Below are 21,472 nucleotides of genomic sequence, written 5' to 3'. Positions count from 1 at the left end.
TATGAGAAAATCTGAAAAATTCTGTATGAGGCACATTTTTGTATTTTCGTATAGTGTGTACACAACTTTCCACATCTGATTCAGAGTTTGCAAGTGAAAAGGGACAGACTCCAAAATATTTATTGTATGTGAACAGAACAAATGATTTCCATTTAATATGTACCATTTTGTATGATTTTCAGATAGGAAAGACTGCGCATAATCAGAAACAAGAGAACCTAGGAGAACTTTTGTTTATTATTTCTATCCTCCGTACTGACTTGCTTTGAAACATCGGGGAAAACCAGCTGATTGTTTGCCCGATTTTTTGTATAGTGTATACCCCTTGCTGTACACTCTGCTCTTATACAAGCTAAACCTAAAATGTATTTTGTTGATTGAACCTGAAGGTGCAGTATACTATGTGAATTTCACATACTGGTACTGCTTGTGAGAAAAAGGTTCCTGCATGCAGCCAGAAATCAGAATACAGTCTTACATATATTATTCATTTCAGGTCATGAAGCAAGTTGGTCATACTGTGACCAAGAATCAACAGTTTATATTTTAATGCTATTTTCTCTCATTTACATTCACCTTGGTCAGTGCTAAGCAGAACTCACGCAGAGTACTGTAATGGAAGCATTTAAAAGCATATGTGGGCATTGAGAGTCAAGGCAATAGGGCATGTTCACTCTGTAGTAACAGTTTATGGGTCCCAAAAATCATCCATTTACAAAAGTCATTCAGCAGTGTAATAACATGAGGAATGGCAAAGCACATTATTAAAATGCATGTTTAGTAAAAGATATCCTTTGCTAGATATAGTTAATGTTTTAATATGTTTTATTGGTAAATCTATTCTACAGGATATATAGTTTTAAAAACCTTACAATCATTACAATCTAAATCCATAATAATAGCATGTTTATTAGGTTAACATAACCATAAACATGCTTCAGAAGACTCCAAAAATATCCTATTGTATTCCCATTTAATGTGAGGGGGAAAACATACTTTTTTAAGGTACATATTTGCAAAATTTTCAGTTATTCAATGTCACCTTCTCCATCATCACATACGAGGCCTTGAATTTCTTTCTCGGGCAAAAGGCCATACTCATTAAAAAAGGCCTCCACATCCACAGCAAAAAACTCCTCACTCAGATTTTCGGTAACATTGATGAAGTTACTGATAAGTTCACCTGCCTTGTAGACTAATATGGTAGGGAGGACATCTTTAGAAAACCTTTCTCCAGCTCCTGTATCAGCTGACTTTATTTTACAGAACTTCACTGTTGGATACTCTAAAGCAAGACAGGTTAAACAGTTATTCAGTGATTCACAAGCCTTGATTTCATCAGAGAAAATATGAACTATAACTGTAGTGCTCTTACGTTCCTTTTCTATTGCTTCTAAAAATTCATCCCCACTTTTTAGCTCATATAAGTACCCATATTTGGGACCAAAGCTCAGCCTCTGGTGCATGTCCTGCATACATTGCTTGCGGTATTTCTGTAAACAGTTTTCATCTTCTTTGTCATGCATTAATTCATATTCTTGCATACTCATCTGGAGAAGAAGATATAACACAGAGCATGTCATTCTAAAATTAATCACTTTGATAATTTTTGTAAAGCCCTACCCCAGTGATATTAAAAAAAAAAACACAGTGACTTTCCATGTCGTATGTATACAGATGTTTTTTGGTTTAAATAAGAGGGGGCAATGGGGTGCTTAACCACTTGACCTCCGGAAGGTTTCACTCCCTTCATGACAGGACCATTTTTGCTATTAAGTACTGTGCTATTTAAAATGGCTATTGCACGGTCATGCAACACTGTACACAAATGAAATTTGTATAATTTGTATAATTTTTTTTTTACATAAATAGAGATTTCTTTTGGTGCTAACTGCTAACACTGCATTTTTGGGGATACTATACTATTGGGGACACTAGTATAGTTCTGACTGTGACTAGGATATGGACTTGGATAGACACTATACTAGTAATGGCAGTGATCAGCGGCTTATAGTGTGACTACAATATTGTGGTGGGCATTCAGGGACTGGTACTAACTCACACTGGCTGGGATGCTAACTAACTCTGATGCTATCTGACATCACTAGTGACACTAATACAGTGATCAGTGATAATACTGTGCACTGTCACTGTACTAATGGCGCTGGTTGGGTAACAGGCGTGACCAGATGGCAATCAATTATTAGTTGCGTGCCTAACAAGTGTATGTGTGCTGCTTTTACTTGCTTACAGACTGGCTGGCTTTTCTCCCTGATTTCAAATCTGAATGGTAAGTGAAATTAGGGGAAAAAACAGCCAGATCTGGGTTGTTTTTAGTAATAGAGATGGGTCGAACACCTCCTGGTTTGGTTTGCATTGCTAAAGTTTGGACCCAAACCACGAACCCTATTAAAGTCTACGGGACCCTAATTTACGACATACGACAGGAAGTGTGGTATTCCTAGGAATGCCTGGTAAAAATAAATAAAAGAGCCTGAAAAAAAGGAAACAAATACAGCCAACTTATCTAAGGACTAGTAAGCTGCCATATACTACTTTTTTTGTTTTTTTATTTAGATATACTTAAGCTTATGCAATGTCTATTACCTTACGAGTGAATTTTTCTCTTGTGTCCTTCTCTTCTTTGCTTGGTGATTTGTACGGAGAAGACATTTGTCGAAGGATTTCTTTTTTATTTACAGGTATTGCTTCTTGGTCCTCACTGACAAGTTTGAATTTCCTCCAATCATGTATGACACCTTTAGGCCCTATGTGAACAATAAAGAATAGCCTTGAAAAACACTTTACACTTAAAGATGAAATTTCACAGCAGATAGCCCATCACTCTAGCAAGGTACACTAACTGATCCATGCTCACTCGCCATGTCCTTACTGCAGAAGCCCAACCTATGAATTTATAGCACCCTCCCCCCCCAGAGATAGTGTTCAGATCTGATGATTGCCCACTTGGACAACAGCACTAGAAGGTGTACTTTGATGAAGCAATGGAGTAAGGTTACTGCCCCCATCTGTAAGCCTTCCTTTTAGTTAGTGAGGCTTTACTTTATAATAAAGGACCAAACAGAGAATTGGGTGAGAGAAAAGAAAAAAGTTGAGATATTTATTTTATCATATGCTTCATTTTGAAATGGTTAGGTTTGTATACTTTAATAATTAATTAATTTGCGTAGTGTGTGCTACAAGCAATATGTTAGAATTTAGATTAGTCATTCAACTCCTGAGCATTAAACTTTATTAAAGTTCACAGAAAGATGAACACAGGTTAATGATTGTAAAACCAATGTTAGTAGCTTGCCGAGTATGAAATATCCAGCCAGATTGTGGTAAAGAGCTCTGGAGGATGGGAAAGGTCCTGGAGGCAAGCATGGAAGGGGAGCTAAAGAATTGGAGGTCTTGGGAGTAGCAATTTGGGCGATATTTCAAGATGAGGTTGATGATATACCTGAGCTAAAGTTGTGGATAACTGTGTATGTTGTAGCTAGTATTTTGAAGTTTATATGTTGAGCTAGAGGAAGCCAATGTAGGGATACACAAAGAGGGGTGGAGGGTAGACATGTGCAATTCGTTTATTCGTTTCATTCTGAATTAGTTTTTTAACGAATTTGGACAAATTCATTCATTCGGAAATATCCAAATTAATTAAAAATCCGTTTAACACATTTTTCAGAATATTCATAAATTCATAAATTCGTAAATTAATAAATTCGAAGTTCGAAAATCTGAAAACCCGAAAAATTTGAAAATCTGAGATATCAACTAACTATTAATAACTTAACTATTACTAACTATTAAATTATAGGTATTGGAATTTCCTTTCAAATTTGGCTGTTAGTGAATGTAATGAATACAAATCTAAAGTTACGAATTATCTGAAATAACGAATGCCGTAGCTAAACGAATGGAACGTAACAAATTAATAATAATAAATAACATCACTAATAATTAAAAAAAATTATTATTTTTATTTATTATTAATTTGTTCCGTTCCATTTGTTTAGATGCAGCATTCATTATTTCAGATAATTTGTAACTTCGGATAAATTCATATTCGTTACCTTCACTAAACAGCCAAATTTGAAAGGAAATTCCAATACCTATAATTTAATGGTTAGTTATTATTGGTTAGTTATTCTTTTGAATTTTAGAATTTACAAATTTTCGAATTGCGATCATAATGAATGACCAGAAAAATGAAAACAAAATAAAAACGAATGAAACGAAAATGAAAACTAACACATTTTTTGGCAGTGCACATGTCTACTGGAGGGCACAGATTGGTGAGTACAGTGACAAGTGTAGCATCAGCATTCATTATAAACTAAAAGGGGCTAACATGTGTGAAGATTAGGGATGAGCTTCGAGTTCGAGTCGAACAGCGAACAATTTGGGGTGTTCGCGGCAAATTCGAAAGCCGTGGAACACCCTTTAAAAGTCTATGGGAGAAATCAAAAGTGCTAATTTTAAAGGCTTATATGTATGGTATTGTCATAAAAAGTGTTTGGGGACCTGGGTCCTGCCCCAGGGGACATGTATCAATGTAAAAAGAAGTTTTGAAAACCGGTCGTTTTTTCGGGAGCAGTGATTTTAATAATGCTTAAAGTGAAACAATAAAAGTGTAATATTCCTTTAAATTTCATACCTGGGGGGGTGTCTATAGTATGCCTGTAAAGGGGCACATGTTTTCCGTGTTTAGAACAGTCTGACAGCAAAATAACATTTCAAAGGAAAAAAAGTCATTTAAAACTACTTGCGGCTATTAATGAATTGTAGGTCCGACAATACACATAAAAGTTCATTGATAAAAACGGCATAGGATTTCCCCACAGGAGAACCCCGAACCAAAATTAAAAAAAAAAAAAATGACGTGGGGGTCCCCCTAAATTCCATACCAGGCCCTTCAGGTCTGCTATGGATTTTAAGGGGAACCCCGTGCCAAAATTAAAAAAAAAAAGGGTCCCCCCAAAAATCCATACCAGACCCTTATCAGAGCACGCAACCTGGCAGGCCACAGGAAAAGAGGGGGGATGAGAGAGCGCTCCCCTCCTGAACCATACCAGGCCACATGCCCTCAACTTTGGGAGGGTGCTTTGAGGTAACCAACCCAAAGCACCTTGTCCCCATGTTGATGAGGACAAGGGCCTCATCCCCACAACCCTTGGCCGGTGTTTGTGGGGGTATGCAGGCGGAGGCTTATCGGAATCTGGAAGCCCCCTTTAACAAGGGGACCCCCAGATCCAGGCCCCCATGTGTGAAATGGTAATGGAGTACAAAAGTACCACTACCATTTCACAAAAAAGTGTCAAAAATGTTAAAAATGACAAGAGACAGTTTTTGACAATTCCTTTAGTTAAAGTCTTCTTCTTTCCATCTTCCTCGGGTCTTCTTCCTTCTTCCTTCGGTTTCTTCCTCCATCTTCTTCTTCCTCCGATCCTCTGCTTCTTGCTCCGGTGTTCTCGTCCGGCATCTTCCTCCACGGCGTCTTCTTCCCCGCTTCGTTCTCGGGCCGCTCCGCATTCATGGGAGGCTCCCGCTGTGTGACGCTTCTCTTCTTCTGACACTTCTTAAATAACGGAGGGTGGGGCCACCTGGTGACCCCGCCCCCTCTGACGCACGGGGACTTGACGGGGACTTCCCCTATGGCTTTCCCCGTGATGGCAGATGGGGACGGGGTCACCCGTTATGTAAGGAAGATGCCAGACGAGAACACCGGAGCAAGAAGCAGAGGAGCAGAGGAAGAAGAAGATGGAGGAAGAAACCGAAGGAAGAAGGAAGGATGAAGGAAGAAGACCCGAAGAAGATGGAAAGAAGAAGACTTTAAATAAAGGAATTGTCAAAAACTGTCTCTTGTCATTTTTAGCATTCTTGACACTTTTTTTGTGAAATGGTAGGGGTACTTTTGTACCCCATTACCATTTCACACAGGGGGGTCGGGATCCCCTTGTTAAAGGGGGCTTCCAGATTCCAATAAGCCCCCTGCCCACAGACCCCCACAACCACTGGCCAAGGCTTGTGGGCATGAGGCCCTTGTCCTCATCAACATGGGGACAAGGTGCTTTGGGGGCTACCTCAAAGCACCCTCCCAATGTTGAGAGCATGTGGCTTAGTACGGTTCAGGAGGGGGGGGGGCTCTCTCGTCCCCCCTCTTTTCCTGTGGCCTGCCAGGTTGCATGCTTGGATAAGGGTCTGGTATGGATTTTTGGGGGGACCCCATGCCATTTTTAAAAAAAATTTTGGAGCAGGGTTACCCTTAAAATCCATACCAGACCCGAAGTCTGGTATGGATTTTGAGGGGGACTCCCATGCCATTTTTTTTTTATTTTGGTGCGGGGTTCCCTCTAATGTCCATACCAGACCTGAAGGGCCTGGTATGGAATTTAGGGGGACCCCCACGCCATTTTTTTTTTAAACTTTGGTTCAGGGTTCCCCTGTGGGAAAATTCCATGCCATTTTTATCAATGAACTTTTATGTGTATTGTCGGACCGACAATTCATTAATAGCCGCGAGTAGTTTTAAATGACTTTTTTTCCTTTGAAATGTCATTTTGCTGTCAGACTGTTCTAAACACGGGAAACATGCGCCCCTTTACAGGTATACTATAGACACCCCCCAGGTACGAAAATTAAAGGAATATTACACTTTTATTTTTTCACTTTGAGCATTATTAAAATCACTGCTCCCCAAAAAACGGCTGTTTTTAAAACTTTTTTTTTGCATTGATACATGTCCGCTTTGGCAGGACCCAGGTCCCCAAACACTTTTTATGACAATACCATGCATATAAGCCTTTAAAATTAGCACTTTTGATTATTCATGTTCAAGTCCCATAGACTTTAACGGTGTTCGCGTGTTTGAACAAATTTTTTGCCTGTTTGCATGTTCTGGTGCGAACAGAACAGGGGGGTGTTGGGCTTATCCCTAGTGAAGATAGGCCGGTGAGAAAGGAGTTGCAATACTTGAGGTGGGAACCAGGAAGTGGATTCATTGCTTTGTGGGGTCATTAGTTAAGAAGGGGCAAATTCTGGAAATGTTACAGAGGTTAAAGGGGCAGTATTAATAAGATATGAAAAGCTCAGTTTTTGACAGAATGAGCTTAAAGACGTATTGTGACATCAATACTGATATGTAAGTTAGTGATAAGCGAGAAGGTAGAAGGGGTGAGCTGAGGAGTAGAGAGATAGATTTAGGTTTTACTGGCATACATATGATATTGGAAGCCATGGTAGGTTAGCAACTGCTCCAGAGAAAAGTGTAGAAAAAGAATAGAAGGGACTCAAGATTAGAGCTTTGGAGGACCCCAACCAAAAGAGGAAGAGGTGAGGAGTAGATAGAGTTGTAGGTGACACTGAAAGTACAATGACATAGGTAAGAGGAGAACCAGAAAATAGCAGAGTGATGGAGGTCAAGGTAATGGAGTCTTTTTGAGGAGGAGTGGGTGATCAACTGTATCAAAAGCAGTGTAAAGGTCTATTAGTATGAGTATGGAGCAGTCCCCATTCGTTCAGCAATTAAGAATTCAGCGAGTTTTAGTAGGGCAGTTTCAGTGGAATTTTGCAGGCGGTAGCTAGACTGTAGGGGGTCAAGAAGGCTGTTATCATTGGGGTAGAAGCTCAGATAGTTGCAGACAAGGCATTCAAAAAGTTTGGAGGCTAATGGGAACAGAGAGATGGGTCTTAAGTTGTTCAAACCGGTGAGGTATTTTAAGTATGGGGGTGACTAGTGAATGTTTGAGAGGGGTAGGGAATGTGTGATTGAAAGATGTGAGTTAGAGAGTATAGAATTGAGCTGGAGGGTGGCTGTAGTAGTTGTGCGGGAAGGGGGTCCAGGGAGAAGATAGAGAGGTGAGCCTTAGAATGGAGTTTAGCAACTTCCTCAGTAGTAAGCTGATCAGCAGGAAAGTATTGAGTTTGGTTGTAGACATAATGGGGGAGATTTCATAAAACTGGTGCACACAGAACTTGGTGCAGCTGTAAAAAGTAACCAATTAGCTTCTAGGTTTTAGAGCCCATTCACACAGGGGCAACATGACTTCCAGCGCGACTTTGGGAGGCAACTTGGACACAACTTGAGTATGAATCGCAGCACGACTTGGGGCGACTTCAGCGTGACTTGGGACGGCTTACAACACGACTTGAAGTCGCCTCCAGGATAGGGAACTTACAATTGGCCAATCAGAGCTTATCAGCTCTTGTGACATCATTCTTGTTCCTGTAAAGTTCCTGTAAAGCTTCCTGTAAAGTTGCCTCACTACGAACGGCGATCCAACTTGGAGGCGACTTCCATTGAAATCAAGTCGCCTAGAAGTCGGATTGAAGTAGTACAGGAACCTTTTCTGAAGTCGGAGCGACTTCAGTAGTGTGCATTAAGATGGCTCTCATTCACTTACATTGATTTTATCATGACGCGCGACTTGAGGCGACTAGGGGCGACTTCAAGTCTGATCCAAAATCGCCCCTGTGTGAATGGGCTCTTATTGTCAAAGCCTAATTGATCACGCTGATATTAGAAGCTGATCGGTTACTATGCATAGCTGCACTACATTCTGTGTGCACCAGTTTTAGTAAATCTTTCCAAATATATTGGTTGGGGATGAGAGCTCAACAGTATAAAACTCAATACAAATTGTATTAATCTTGTTTTTGAAATGATTGTCAATCTCCTGAGCAATGAGTAAGATAGTGGGTGGCGGCAGAAGGGGGTGAAGTACAGTGTTATAGGTAATAAATAGTTGATGAAGCCTGGAATTTACTGAGAGTGGTAATGTAGGTTTGTTTAGCAGCAGTTATATAAAACAAAGCTGATTTCTTGCTTGTTTCCAGAATGGCAGGCATGATATAGGTATTAAAAAGAAGAATGACTACTGAGTTGTGGGTGGGTGCAGCATGGTGCGGCAGCAATAACACACACTTGGGCCAGATGCAATTGAAAGAACTTGTATTGAAGACAAAGTAAAACTGTTCACAACAAGCCCCAAACGGGAACACTCACAGGTGACAGCAGCGTTTTAGCAGAACAAGTCAGGTTTTCTCTGAACAGTCCCTCTAGGGGTGTAATGATTTGCACCAGCATGGACTGGTACTCTTCTGGCAGAGCCTTTACCACTTTTTTTGGTGTCATCCTCCAAGGGGTTAATAGCTAGCGCCGCGATCAGCCGGGCAGGAACCTGGTACAGGCGCGCAGAGCTTTCTAGTCTCTCTTCCCACTCCGCCAGGGGCATAATGGAGGCTTTAAACTTGGGTGCCAGGGCTGATCTTAACGGTACCATAATGGTGCCTACACTCACTTCCTAACTCACTGCAAGAAGTGACATATCTTGCTGACTGTCGCCAAGTGTAGGTAGGTGCAGCGTGGTGCAGCGCCAATAACACAAACTCGTTGAAAGAACTTGTATTGAAGTCAAAGTGAAACAGTTCACAACAAGCCCATTGGAAGGCAACCCAACCGGGAATACTCAGGGATGACAGCAGCATGTAGCCGAGCTGACAACCTTTGTCTTGAGGGGCAGAATGCAGCCTAGCCAGTTGGAGCTTAAGTGGGGAGGTTTCCAGGAAGAGTGGTGGATCCCCATGGTTTCCTTACTCATCTGGAATGTCTTTCCCCGCTGCTTAAACTGTCCCTGAGAGACGGGTGACTCATACTATCTACATGCTAAATGTGCACCAAACCCAGGAGCCAGGGTCTTAAGTAGACTCTGCCTGATCCAAGATGGCCACCAGAGTCATAAGGGCTGTCAGCATTCAACCGCATTGCTGCCTTAGTGGTTAAGGCAACCATAGAGGAACCATGTTCTCCCTAACTTCCTCTCCCTCTGCACTGCCGCTGTGGTTTAGTGCCACATGCAGTGAAGAAAATAGACTGCACCTGCCTACAGAGTAGCAATGATTTGAAACCCTTGGTTTATAGATACTGTATAATATGATTTTTTTTTAGTCATGGAGAAAGGGATGATAAATGGTTATATTTTCAAACTAAACTACCAGCGTGTGCTATCTTTAATCAAGCAGACATCTACCAGTAATGCTTGTGTCAGAGAGCCTGCCTCGGTGGTCATGGTGCTGCTCGCTTTGGTGTGTGTCGGGGTGCGCTTGCGTGCGCGTTCCTGCTGGTCCTGTTGTGCGTGCTCCTGCAGGCACTGGTGTGTGCGACTCGGCTGGCCTTGGAGTGCGTGCTGGTGTTCGGGCGCGGGCACGCGCGCTCCTTTGGGCACTAGTTTGCATCATCCGGCGGGGCCTGACGTGCACGCTGGTGTGCGGGTGCACGGGCTGCCTGATCAACAGCTCTGCCGTTCCCTTGTACCTGTTTCCTGTGCCTGTAACCAGATCTCCTGACTAACCCGGCTTGTTTCCTGGACTCCTCTGAACTCTGCCTGCACCTGACCTCTGGCCTGTCTGACTATTCTTCTGCCTGCTCCGTAGTACCTCATTGCCCGCCTGTTGCCGAACCCAGCCTGCCTCCAGACCTTCCTGTTCAGTCTTTGTTTGCCTGTGTTCCAGCCTGCAACTTGCTGTTAAGGACTGCTCATCCATCAGCATCTGGACTCCATTACCACGCTCCCATACCACTCCGTACTCCTGCGCTTCCTGTATACTCTACCAGGGGCTGCGAGTCGGACGCGTAAGGGAGCCTACCCTCTGCCCAAGCAGACTCACCGGTCTGGTAAGTGAGAAGTCTGATAGCTTGTGAATATTAAGCCCTTTTCCAGTCCTTAGTGCATTATTACACCACCAACCAGCACCTGTTAATTCAGTGTATTTGGTGCAGCCAGCAGCATTATCATTGCATTAAAAGAGTAAAGGTTGCCAAAATTAAATCATATGGATTACATGACAAGTTTCAACCACCACTGCCTTGCTGCTTCATCAAGCAATTAGCACTTTGGTGGGTTTTTTGACCCAGTGTTTTGCACCAAGCAATGCTACTGCTGTTGTGTGGGAAATCAAAGATGTGGCCATGGTATTTGGCATGGTAACTGGCCAAAAGTTTCCATATACTGCCCTTAAATTGCCTGTAGTTCATATTTAACAGTTCACAAACTTTTGAAACAATGAATGGCCTTCCATACCTACAGGCTGCAAGTAATGCTACTTTTTATTCTGAAGAACACCCCTTTCACCTCCTTGCTAATTGCTAACCCTTGAAGTGCTGACAAATGTTGCTTCTCCAAATGGAACAGTGCCTGTGTGCCAGGATGGCTGCACTCCTGCATAACGTCATCCCCATGCTGGCCAATCAAGATGCATGAAGACCGGCACAGGGAAGAAGCCGGGGAGAAGATGCTGGGACCTCGCGGATATCAGACCATTGGTGCAAAGGTAAGTATAGCAGAGTTTATTTGTGCTTTAAATGAAAAATATGGTTGAAGATTACATAATATATATGTAATTATATATATATATATATATATATATATATATATATATATATATATATATATATATATATATATATATATATATATATATATATATATATATATGTATATATATATAAATATGTAAAAAAAACAAAAAACATTTTACCTGTGTTCGTAGCAGATCCTTCAAAATCAGTTTCCTCTTCGAGGCTTTGGGTGTCAATATCCCCCATAACTAATTTTGGATTCTGTAAACATTAAAAATGCTTTCAAATTATTTGAAATGCTCAAAGTGGCTATGTATGCATTGCGCTGATATTTATGAACGTTTGTTACTGTAATCTACAGAATTTGTATAAAGCAGTAGTTTGTAAGCCGCATATCCACCAATGCAACGTTAAAAACAAACTCAAACAATACTAAGAGCTTCATAAATATTCTTACACAGTTCACACAACTTTCACACAGTTTACACATTTTCCATTTTTTTTCCAATTAGATAAAATGTTGAATCTTGGGTAAGAGTTGAGCTAGTTGAGCTAGCCTTACATGGATCACAATTCAAATAGTTCAGCAGGGACTGGCCGAAATGCAATCCATGTATGGGCACCCTGGTTGGCTTTTTCCTGAATGGCTACCTGCACCCCCCACCAGAATAACACAATAGCACTGTGGGGAGGACAGTGGTGGACCTGTGGTGGAAGGAAAGAAAATTACATAACCTTTGGCCTGCCTTAGGGGAATCTTGTGTGAAAATAATTAAAATAGACTCCTTAGTAGGGATGGTCTTGATGTTCGAATCGAATGCAAGTTTGACTCGAACATCAGGTGTTCGTTTGTTCACAAAAGAACTGAAAATATGGGGCGTTCGCGGCAAGTTCGAGCACCCCATAATGCACTTGCATATAAGCCTTTAAAACGAGCACTTTTTTATTTATTTTTTTTTGTTCGTGTCCCATAGACTTTAATGGGTTTGCATGTTCATTAGAACTTTTTGCCTGTTCGCGTATTCTGGTGCGAACTGAACCGGGAAGTGTTCGGCCCATCCCTACTCCTTAGTGTTTACAGTTTTTTGTCAAATAAATTAATGTGTGCCTTGGTAGCTACCATGAGTTGTCCAGTACCTCAGTTTACTATAGTTTAAAGTACATTTTTACTTTTGCAGCCAAACTGGAATACCACCTACTTTGTATTTGTTGCCTGTTTTCATTGACATAGCATAACATATAAACAAAAAAAAAAAAAAAAAAAAAAAAGCTGGTTACCTTTTCAAAGCAAAGTTCCAGCTTGTAAAAAAAAAAAAAAATTAAAAGTCAGCAGCTACCAATACTGTAGCTGCTAATTTTTATATATAAATACATTTACCTGTCCAGGGATCCCGCAAGGTCGGCACCCCAAGCCGATTCATTCATTGGCTTGGGTGCAGGCAATGGCATTGCAAGTAAGGGAAACCAGTTTATTACTATGCATGCATGAGTCGCACTGCACTTTCTGAATGGTCCCGTCGTCTTCTGGGACACACACAGGTCCCTGAAGGTAGCAGGGGGGAGGGGCCGGACATGACGCAGATCACAGTACGGCAATATTACCAGGAAGTGGGAGCGAGTACCCGCTCCCCCCAAAAAAGTGCCAAATGTGGCAGTGGAGGGTGCAAACAAGCAAGGCTTCCCTCTTTGGTGGAGCTCCGCTTTAAGTGCGTTCTACTTGCTTAAAAAACAGTACATGGTCTCCTTGCATTTCAGTGTTTACACAGTTCACAGTTCTTTATTGGCAGCTTCAAACTAGATTTGAATGCTGTCTGTCCTAACAAAGGGTTAAAAACTTAGAAACTGCCCTCCTGCATTGTATGTTAACGAGGCATAGCTTAGTCTGTGTGGGGACAAAGACACTGTAAAAGCTGGTACAATAGTATTGTTAGCGAACATTAAGGATGCTGCTTCAGTTAAATGTAGAGCCCATTGGAATACTGACATAGGAGATATGGATGGTGACCAATGGGATATGGCCCTGGAGTCTCTTCCAGTTGTGTCGGTATCAGCTTCCCATAAACTTTCACAACTATTCTATTCTATTCCTGCACAGAACTTATCGTACGCCTGCCAAACTATGTGATTGGGGTCAGAGGGATCCCCCCTTATGTCTGAAATACAGTCCACAGAGGAGACTTTATACACATGATCTGGAGATGCCTGAAACTTACTCGATATTGGGCGGAGGTTATGCAGATTATCTCTGATTTAGCACAAACATCTATACCTCTCACTCCGTTGGTGTGTCTGTTGGGTGAGATTGATACTGAAATGCATCCTAAAGGTATCTACATCTTGGTAACTAGATTATTATATCTCTCTAGGAAGCTAATTGTCTAATTTTGGATGGCACCTAATGTGCCTACCAAGGCCCAATGGGTTACTTATGTTAAACCTATTCTACTTAGAGTACAACTGGCTTATCGCAATCGTAATGCGGTCAAAAAGTTCAACTTCATCTGGCAGAGCCGGCTTGACAACCCGAGTCTAGCTCCCGCACAGTTAGTGCTGGATAGATTGTTACGATTCTAAAACCCACCAAGAGTTTTACCGTTATTTACCTTGGGACTTTTCTTATGTTTTCTTTACCATTGTAGCTAATTTGACATTCTGTGCAGATGACCATTAACAAGTTCTGGTGGTTATGTTAGTTTTTTGTTCTATATTTGTTTACAAAAACCCTATATTTGTGCTAAATAACAGGTGACTGTCCTTTATTTCTATTTTTACATATGTATACATTATGTACAATAATTGTGTTTTGATGGATCCACACACTTTTTTTTTTTTTTTACTGTACTGTCACTCATTATCTTTGTCAATAAAAAAAGTTTTGATTAAAAAAAAAAAAGCTGGTACAAACATTGGCTGGTTCAATAGAAACCGATCGGCTTTCAGCTAGTGTATACCGCAGCCTGTCCGACAGAAGCTGGCCTAAAATCCAGCTTTCTGTTGAATGGCCGTGCTGGAAAACCAGCAGCCAATCAACATTCGATCAGCACATGCAGTCCTCTTGTGAGAACACAATAGCTCAGCGGGGAGATCGCTGTACTAATATTGCATAGTTAGTACAGCAAGATCCTCAGCTGTTTTTTTGTACAGCCCACTAGGTTGAACAGAAATTTTTAAAATCAGCTAGGACACCTTCCCCTTAGAAACATCTAAAAGGTAAGTATGTATTCTTAAGTATGTTGTGTGAGTGGGAACACATAACAATTTGACTGCAAAACTCAATATCCCATGGTGCCTTGCTGCCTGCAAGAAGTGATTCTTGTACTGACTGTACCCCCTGAAACTCCTTCTCTCAGCACCCCTGTAGTTCAGAAGGTAGGCTCTCATCTCATTGCACAACATCCAGTTACATAAAACTCTTGTGCTTTTAACTGGATGCTGCGCAATGAGGTGTGTTTCCTCTTCTTCCTGACTAATGGCTTAATCTGAGGCTTGTGGGAGATCGATAGACACAATATTGGCATTGGCTGAGCTGGATATACCTGTAGTGGGGAGTAACAACTCACTGATGCACATATCGTCCTTGAAAGGTCATAATATCCGGTGAGAGGATATCTTTACTTTAATTACCTCCTGGGGAGCATGAGGTTTAACACCTACAGTTGATTTGGAAATACATCACTATTTTTCCTTCACAACAAGGACTTTTTGGTGTTTTGGATCTCCTTTTTCACTTTAATTATCACTAAGTTTTGTGATCACATGAATGGATTTTTATTGTTTATAATTATCTGTTTATTTGCATATTGATTTTCATTATCACAATAATACCAGCACAACATTTTGGTTATTTCATACTGACTACAAGTCACAGAATTCAAGGAAGTAACTGTCTGGGGTTTTCAGAAAGTAAGTCTACAAACTTCAAGGACATTCAGATTAATAGAAGTCAGCTAGAAATATCTGAAATGCAATTTTGAAATGAATATATGATTTTATTTTTTGACCTTTAATAAGCTTTAAGTTCATTTTCATGCAGCAAAGAGACTAGAATCCCAGGGTGGGCTCAAATGACCCAATATCATCCTCAATATTTTGCCAATGTGACTTTTGGGCAAGGACTGCAACATTTAGACCAGCCTAGAGATCTATTACAAATGCCTTCAAACATAACAAAAGCTTGTGTTCAGTCACAGGTATTTCAAACTGCATGTGCACTAATTTAGTCTGGTAAATCAAAACACAAACATTCATGCTTTAGGCTCAGTTCACATCTTGGCGTATGGTGGCGGAACTCGCAGTAAAATTGTGCATATAGAATCGCAGGACACCTGTCGCCCTAAAGAAGCTCATGTACTTCTTTTGGGCGTCAGGCATCCCGCGATTCTGTTTGTGCAATTTTACTGCGATTGTCGACCAACGGGAAATTGCACCGCTTTTCGGGTGCTATTGAAATTGATGGGCAACGCACAGGGAATGCACGGCATCCTGCGTTTTGCTGCTATTGTGAATCACGGGCAGAATCGCGGCAATTCCGCCCATGATTCGGAACGCTGAGATGTTAACAGAGCCTTAGATTATAGGGAGTTGTCTTCCTATTCATTGTTTTCAGTTAATTAAAAGAAGACAAAAAAATGACAATGTCATTGATTGAATATGGACATGTGTCTATATATAAATGCACTGATGTCACCAGCAACCTGCCTCTTTATTTACGTGTTCTAGCTTTGGTATCATAGTCACAAGACACCTAGTGGCAAAGCTACAATATTGCATATTGCTACATGCTTTCTCTTTAAAAATTAAAAAAAAAAAAAAAAACAATGAGGAAACAGCACACATACTGTATAAAGAAAAATATAGAACTACCACTAGGACTCTTATGCCCCATACACATGATGGAAAATGTTCGATGGGAGCCTTTTGTCAGAAATTCCGACCGTATGTAGGCTCCATCGGACATTTTCCATCGGAATTTCCATCGCACAAAATTTGAGATCTGGATCTCAAATTTTCTGACAACAAAATCCGTTCGCATAAATTCCGATGGTGTGTACACAATTCCGACGCACAAAGTTCCACACATGTTTGGAATCAAGCAGAAGAGCCGCACTGGCTATTTTCTTGGCTCGTCGTATGTGTTGTACGTCACCGCGTTCTTGACGTTCACAATTTCCGACCAACTTTGTGTGACCTTGTGTATGCAAGACAAGTTTGAGCCAACATCCATCGAAAAAAAATCCATGGATTTTGTTGTCGGAATGTCCATCAATGTCCGATCGTGTGTACGGGGCATTACGCTGTAATGAGCTAGGAGAGTTTGTAAACGAATCACTTCAGGATCAGAATGTTTCATCCCCTTCCTGTCTAGGCCATTTTTTAACTCCATGTCTTTAACTAATGCTCTCTGCTGCCTAATCGCAGTGGCTTTAACAGCAGATGGACCAATGTAAACAAAAAGACATAGGGGTACATGAACCCGCCGTAATAAGAGTTTAGTTACAATGATCAGATGTAAAGAGGTGAAATATAATCTTTAAGATGCGTTTGCCTGCCCACTTTGCCTGCCCACACCTGCATGTTGTATTTCTGTTGATACTGACAGACCATTGCCCTTTGTAGTCACTTCATTTTTTTTATTTACTGTCAGTATCTGCAGATGAAAGGTGCATCAAAATCTTGTTCATTTGCCCTTAACCTAACCTTTTCTTCTGTTTTCTTTGATGCCCTAGATTTCTTCTCAGCTTCCTTTCTTATTCTGTTATCACCTCATAGGATGGTGTCCTAGTTTCTGCACAATTATTGCCCTTTGCCATTGCTTGTTGTATTTTTCTATTGGCTGAACATGTTTAGGATCAATTCTCTGGAGCTTTTTTAAAGTGATAAGTTCACCTTTAGTAACATGTTACATCCTTATTTAACATGTTACTAAATCACCTGCTGCCACCCCAATCCAATTTTCCATTGTGACAGCAGGCAAGGGATCTTCATCCCACACCCACTGTCACAATTCAAATACAGAGCAGCTGTGTGAGGCTCCGCCCACACAGCCACATCATTCATTAACAGGGTTCTGTGAATAAATGAACTGTGGGGGCGCTGGTGAGCACTCTTGTAGTTCATTGATCTTCCTGGACTTCAGTAACTGCCTGCCTATATCAAAGGAATGGGAAGATAGCTCTACTGACAATCTGCAGGAGCCTGGCATTACACTCAGGATTAGCTGATCGTGGGTGCAATGCTTTGCAGACTCCTAAGAAAAAAAATTATAAATGCACATTTGTTACCAGCACAAAAATGTGCATTTAATACTTTTTTTAAGGAGAACTTAGCCTTTAACTCCTTGGCTTCATTATTATTATTGTAAAATGCTTGTTGGTTTTAAATATTCTGTACACTGGCTTTACCATTATTCACAAGCTTTGGTTTCAACACAAGGCCCATAGTTGGTAATAATGACATTCTTTAAAATGTTCTGTTTTGTTATTCTTTTTCAGTACAGCTCTGTATTTATTTTATTCATTTATACAGCTAAGTATTTACCCATATTAATGTTCTCAATGTCTCTTTCTCTTTCTTTTAGGCTCTGTTCACATCTAGGAGTTGCCATTTTACAGGCGTTTTTGCAGAGTTTATGCAGCGTTTTTAACAGGCATTTTGAAGTTCAAAGATCACCAATGTAAAAGTAGTAAAACGCCTGTAATCTGCCAAAAAAGAAGCTCTTGTACTTTTTTGAGCGACGGGCGTTTTGCTTTAGGCGACAGAGCGCTCAGATGTGAATAGGGGCCATTGAAATGAATGGCCCCCTTTGTCTTTTGTGGGGTGTTTGTAGAGCTGAGGCTTAGAGTAAAAAACGCCCAAAAACACCTAGATGTGAACAGAGCCTTAAAGTGTTTAATTAAGCTCTACCCAGAGCAGAAGCAATAATAAATGTATCCCTTGTATAGTAGCTGATATAAAAGCCACACATCTGGACTCATTTTGGTGCATTTAACAGTGGTTTCTTTGTAATACTCTTCGAAGGTTTATGATTTAAATACATGCTATCCATAGGGATACTGGTGGAATTTTACAATCTCAAATCTCTGAAGCAGCACATCCTACTACAACTGCTTCATCTTAGTTTAAGTATTTGAGGGTGTCTGTGTTTTTAACACCCTTTTTTAATGCCTGGAATACTGCCTCCTGTATATCTGTCCATCCATGTGTTAACTGTCTCATAGAATCACACATATCAGACAGATGTTTACAGAAATTGAAAAAGGTAAGTAACTACCCCCTTCAAATCACATAATTCAATATTTATCTAAGGCATCTCTTGTATAGATCACACTTTTTCTGGATCTAGTTTAACTATTTGAAGTTAGCAAATGTCTAATATAAGGAGCCCCAGTCATTTTGTATAGAATTTATCCAGGTTTAGTTTGATTTGCTTTACTCTTCATCTGTGCAAAAATTGTTACATCAAGATCTTTTGTTGTTGTCACCTTCTCTGACTATCAGTAAACCGTTATTATATTTTTTCCAGAGAGTCCTTCTAGAGTTTGATTTAGCATTTACTGCAAAACTTCTGTAGCAGGACTTGCTCCTATGGGTAGTCTAAACCACCAATAATGCCTAAAAGCAATAAAAAATGTTGTCAAACAACTTGATCATCTAGTTTCATGAACCTGAATCTATATTTTACATCACAACCTGAAAAGATTATAGCTTTTGACAAATCGGGCAAAATTACTTTTGTTGTAGGCATGGGGTAAATGTTCCTTTTCAGAGGTTTATTCAGTGGTTTGAGGTTCATTCCTAGTCTTAGTTTGCCCAATATTTTTTTTTTTTTTTTGCTATCACTAAACTGCTTTTCCAGTCTGTGCATTTGTGTACTGGTGCTGGTTATACATCTGGCCTGTAGATCCTTCAGTTAACCTTTTAGCCCCAGTTCACACGAAATGCGGCTTTGAAATCACGCTACTTTCATGCGATTTCAAAGCCACTGGTCAGTGCAATTTCATGTGCGGCTTGCTGACATCTGTGCGACTTCATGCACAGATGTCAATGTATGTCGCACATGAACTTGCCAGAAATAGTGCAGGAATGTTTTCAAAGTCGGTGCAAGTCGGAGTGGCACCGATTTGATCGATTCCATAGCCAGAAATAGAATGTGAACGGGGGCTTAGTGGTTGCAATAAGAATTTGTTTTCAATGAACTGGAGGCAATTCTGGTAAGCATGTGTTTTCTGTCACCGGGGTTGATTTACTAAAGGCTAATAGATTGTGCCTTTTGCAAGTGCAGTTGCTCCAGAGCTTAGTAAATGAGGTACGGCTTCACTTTGCAAAGAGTACCCAATCACGTGCAAGGAAAATTTAAAAAAATGCATTTTTGCTTGCACATGATTGGATGTTGGAAGTCAGCAGAGCTCCCCCTCATTTACTAAGCTCTGGAGCAACTGCTCTTGTAGAATGCAACTGCTTTGCACTTTGCAAAGTGCACAGTCTTTTTGCCTTTAGGAAATCAACTCCACTGTGTCTACTTGTCTGTTTCCTACATTAAGCTGCAAAATGAGCCCTCTTGCCACAAATTCTGCATATCTGATTATATGCTGGGCATTTATCTTTAACTTCCGGCATACAGCTAAGCACACAGATGAAATATAATAATAAGCGAGCTGTTTAACCTGCCAAATATGATTTGCACTTCTGTTCATTTATAGGCCTTTCACACTGAGGCAGTTTTCAGGAGTTTTAGCGCTAGAGCACCTGAAAACTGCCTCCCATGCCACCCGAATGTGAAAGCCTGAGTGCTTTCACACTGGGGCGATGCGCTTGTAGGACTAGAAAAAGTCCTGCAAGCAGCATCTTTGGGGCGGTTTGGGAGCACTGCATATGGTGCTCCCAAAATGCCCCTGTCCATTGCATTGAATGAGCACTGCAATACAGGCATTTTTAACCCCTTTTTGCCACTAGCAGGGGTTAAAAGTGCCCCGCTAGTGGCCAAAAAGTGCCCCTTACACAGCGGTACAGCGCCGCTAAAATGAGCGGCGCTTTATTGCTAATGCACGGGCGGCCCCAGTGTGGAAGGGGTCTTAGTCCAGAGCCCTGTCTGGCAGAGCAGAAGACCTGATTCATGCTGAAGTTAATTAACACTTAAAGGTCTTATCCATCTCCCAGCCTGCAACTGGATAGCAAAAGGAGAAACAGCATACTGATGAGTTCACTCTGTTTTCTCCCTATCAGAAAGCTTCTGGTTAACACGTAAGCACTGAAGTACAACTGACCAGGTCTTTGTGCTGATTTTCCCTCTTACAGTTTAAGCTCTTTTGGACAAAGACTCCAAATTTTGATAGTGCCAACATTATTATATTTATTCCTGAACTTACCTACTCTAATTAATCAGATAGCTATGAACAGAATAAAGTGAGAATTAGTCTATGGTTCCACTAGTGCGACTTGTCAAGCGACTTTGGACAAACAAATTTGCATGACAAATCACAGCCCACTGATTTCAATGGCACCCGTTCCAATCTATTTGACTTTAAAAAACAGTGACTTTGAATAGGTACCTGCACTACTTTGATGGGACTTTTGTTGCGCCTTTGATCCAGAGAGTGTAAAGTCCCACTCCAAAGTCGCACTCTAAATTGCGTGACTTTGAGGTCGCAATAGTGGAAAGGTAGACTTAAGTAGATTTACGTATATTAATACATTTTCAGTATTTTATTTTTGCATACCATAAGCACAATATTATTTATGTATATATAAAAACATAATAAGAGCAGTAGATCATAACACAAATGGATAAAGCAGCTCAGAAAGCAAGTTCATTTTTAAGCGTGTCTGGTAGACTGGGATAAGATATCCAATGGATTTGTGGAAGAGTGGGGGTGAAAACAAGAATGTCCAAAGGAGAAACATAAAAGACAAAAAAACAAATAAAATATAATAAAATATACCCCCCAGCACCTTCCCGGTGCTTGTGCTATCAGACAACTGAGCGTGTAGAAGAGCCCATAGTACTGCAATAGCAAAGGGAGACAAAAGAGAGAAATAGGAAGAGCTCAGGGGAGAGAAAAATCTAGATGAAAGGTAAAGAAAAAAAAAAGTAGCAGAGAGGGTGGGGAAAGGAAA

General features: G+C 40.8%; 1 protein-coding gene across 1 annotated transcript in view; it reads right to left on the bottom strand.

Annotated features, from left to right (window-relative positions):
- Positions 1–240: 240 nt before the first annotated feature.
- PDC (phosducin) overlaps positions 241–21,472 on the bottom strand; it is a 44,896-nt gene continuing 23,664 nt past the window's right edge. Inside the window, exons 2-4 of the mRNA XM_073591424.1 lie at positions 11,539–11,620; positions 2,608–2,768; positions 241–1,550 (exon numbers count right to left, since the gene is read on the bottom strand). Of these exons, the coding sequence (XP_073447525.1) occupies positions 1,029–1,550; positions 2,608–2,768; positions 11,539–11,605 (750 nt within the window). The 5' untranslated portion in view covers positions 11,606–11,620 and the 3' untranslated portion in view covers positions 241–1,028. The remainder of the gene's footprint in view (positions 1,551–2,607; positions 2,769–11,538; positions 11,621–21,472) is intronic.

The sequence above is a fragment of the Aquarana catesbeiana genome, linkage group LG07, assembly GCF_042186555.1.
Source record: "Aquarana catesbeiana isolate 2022-GZ linkage group LG07, ASM4218655v1, whole genome shotgun sequence".
Taxonomy (NCBI): domain Eukaryota; kingdom Metazoa; phylum Chordata; class Amphibia; order Anura; family Ranidae; genus Aquarana; species Aquarana catesbeiana.
The sequence above is the reverse complement of the archived record's forward strand: the minus strand, read 5'-3'. Positions and strand labels throughout refer to the sequence as shown.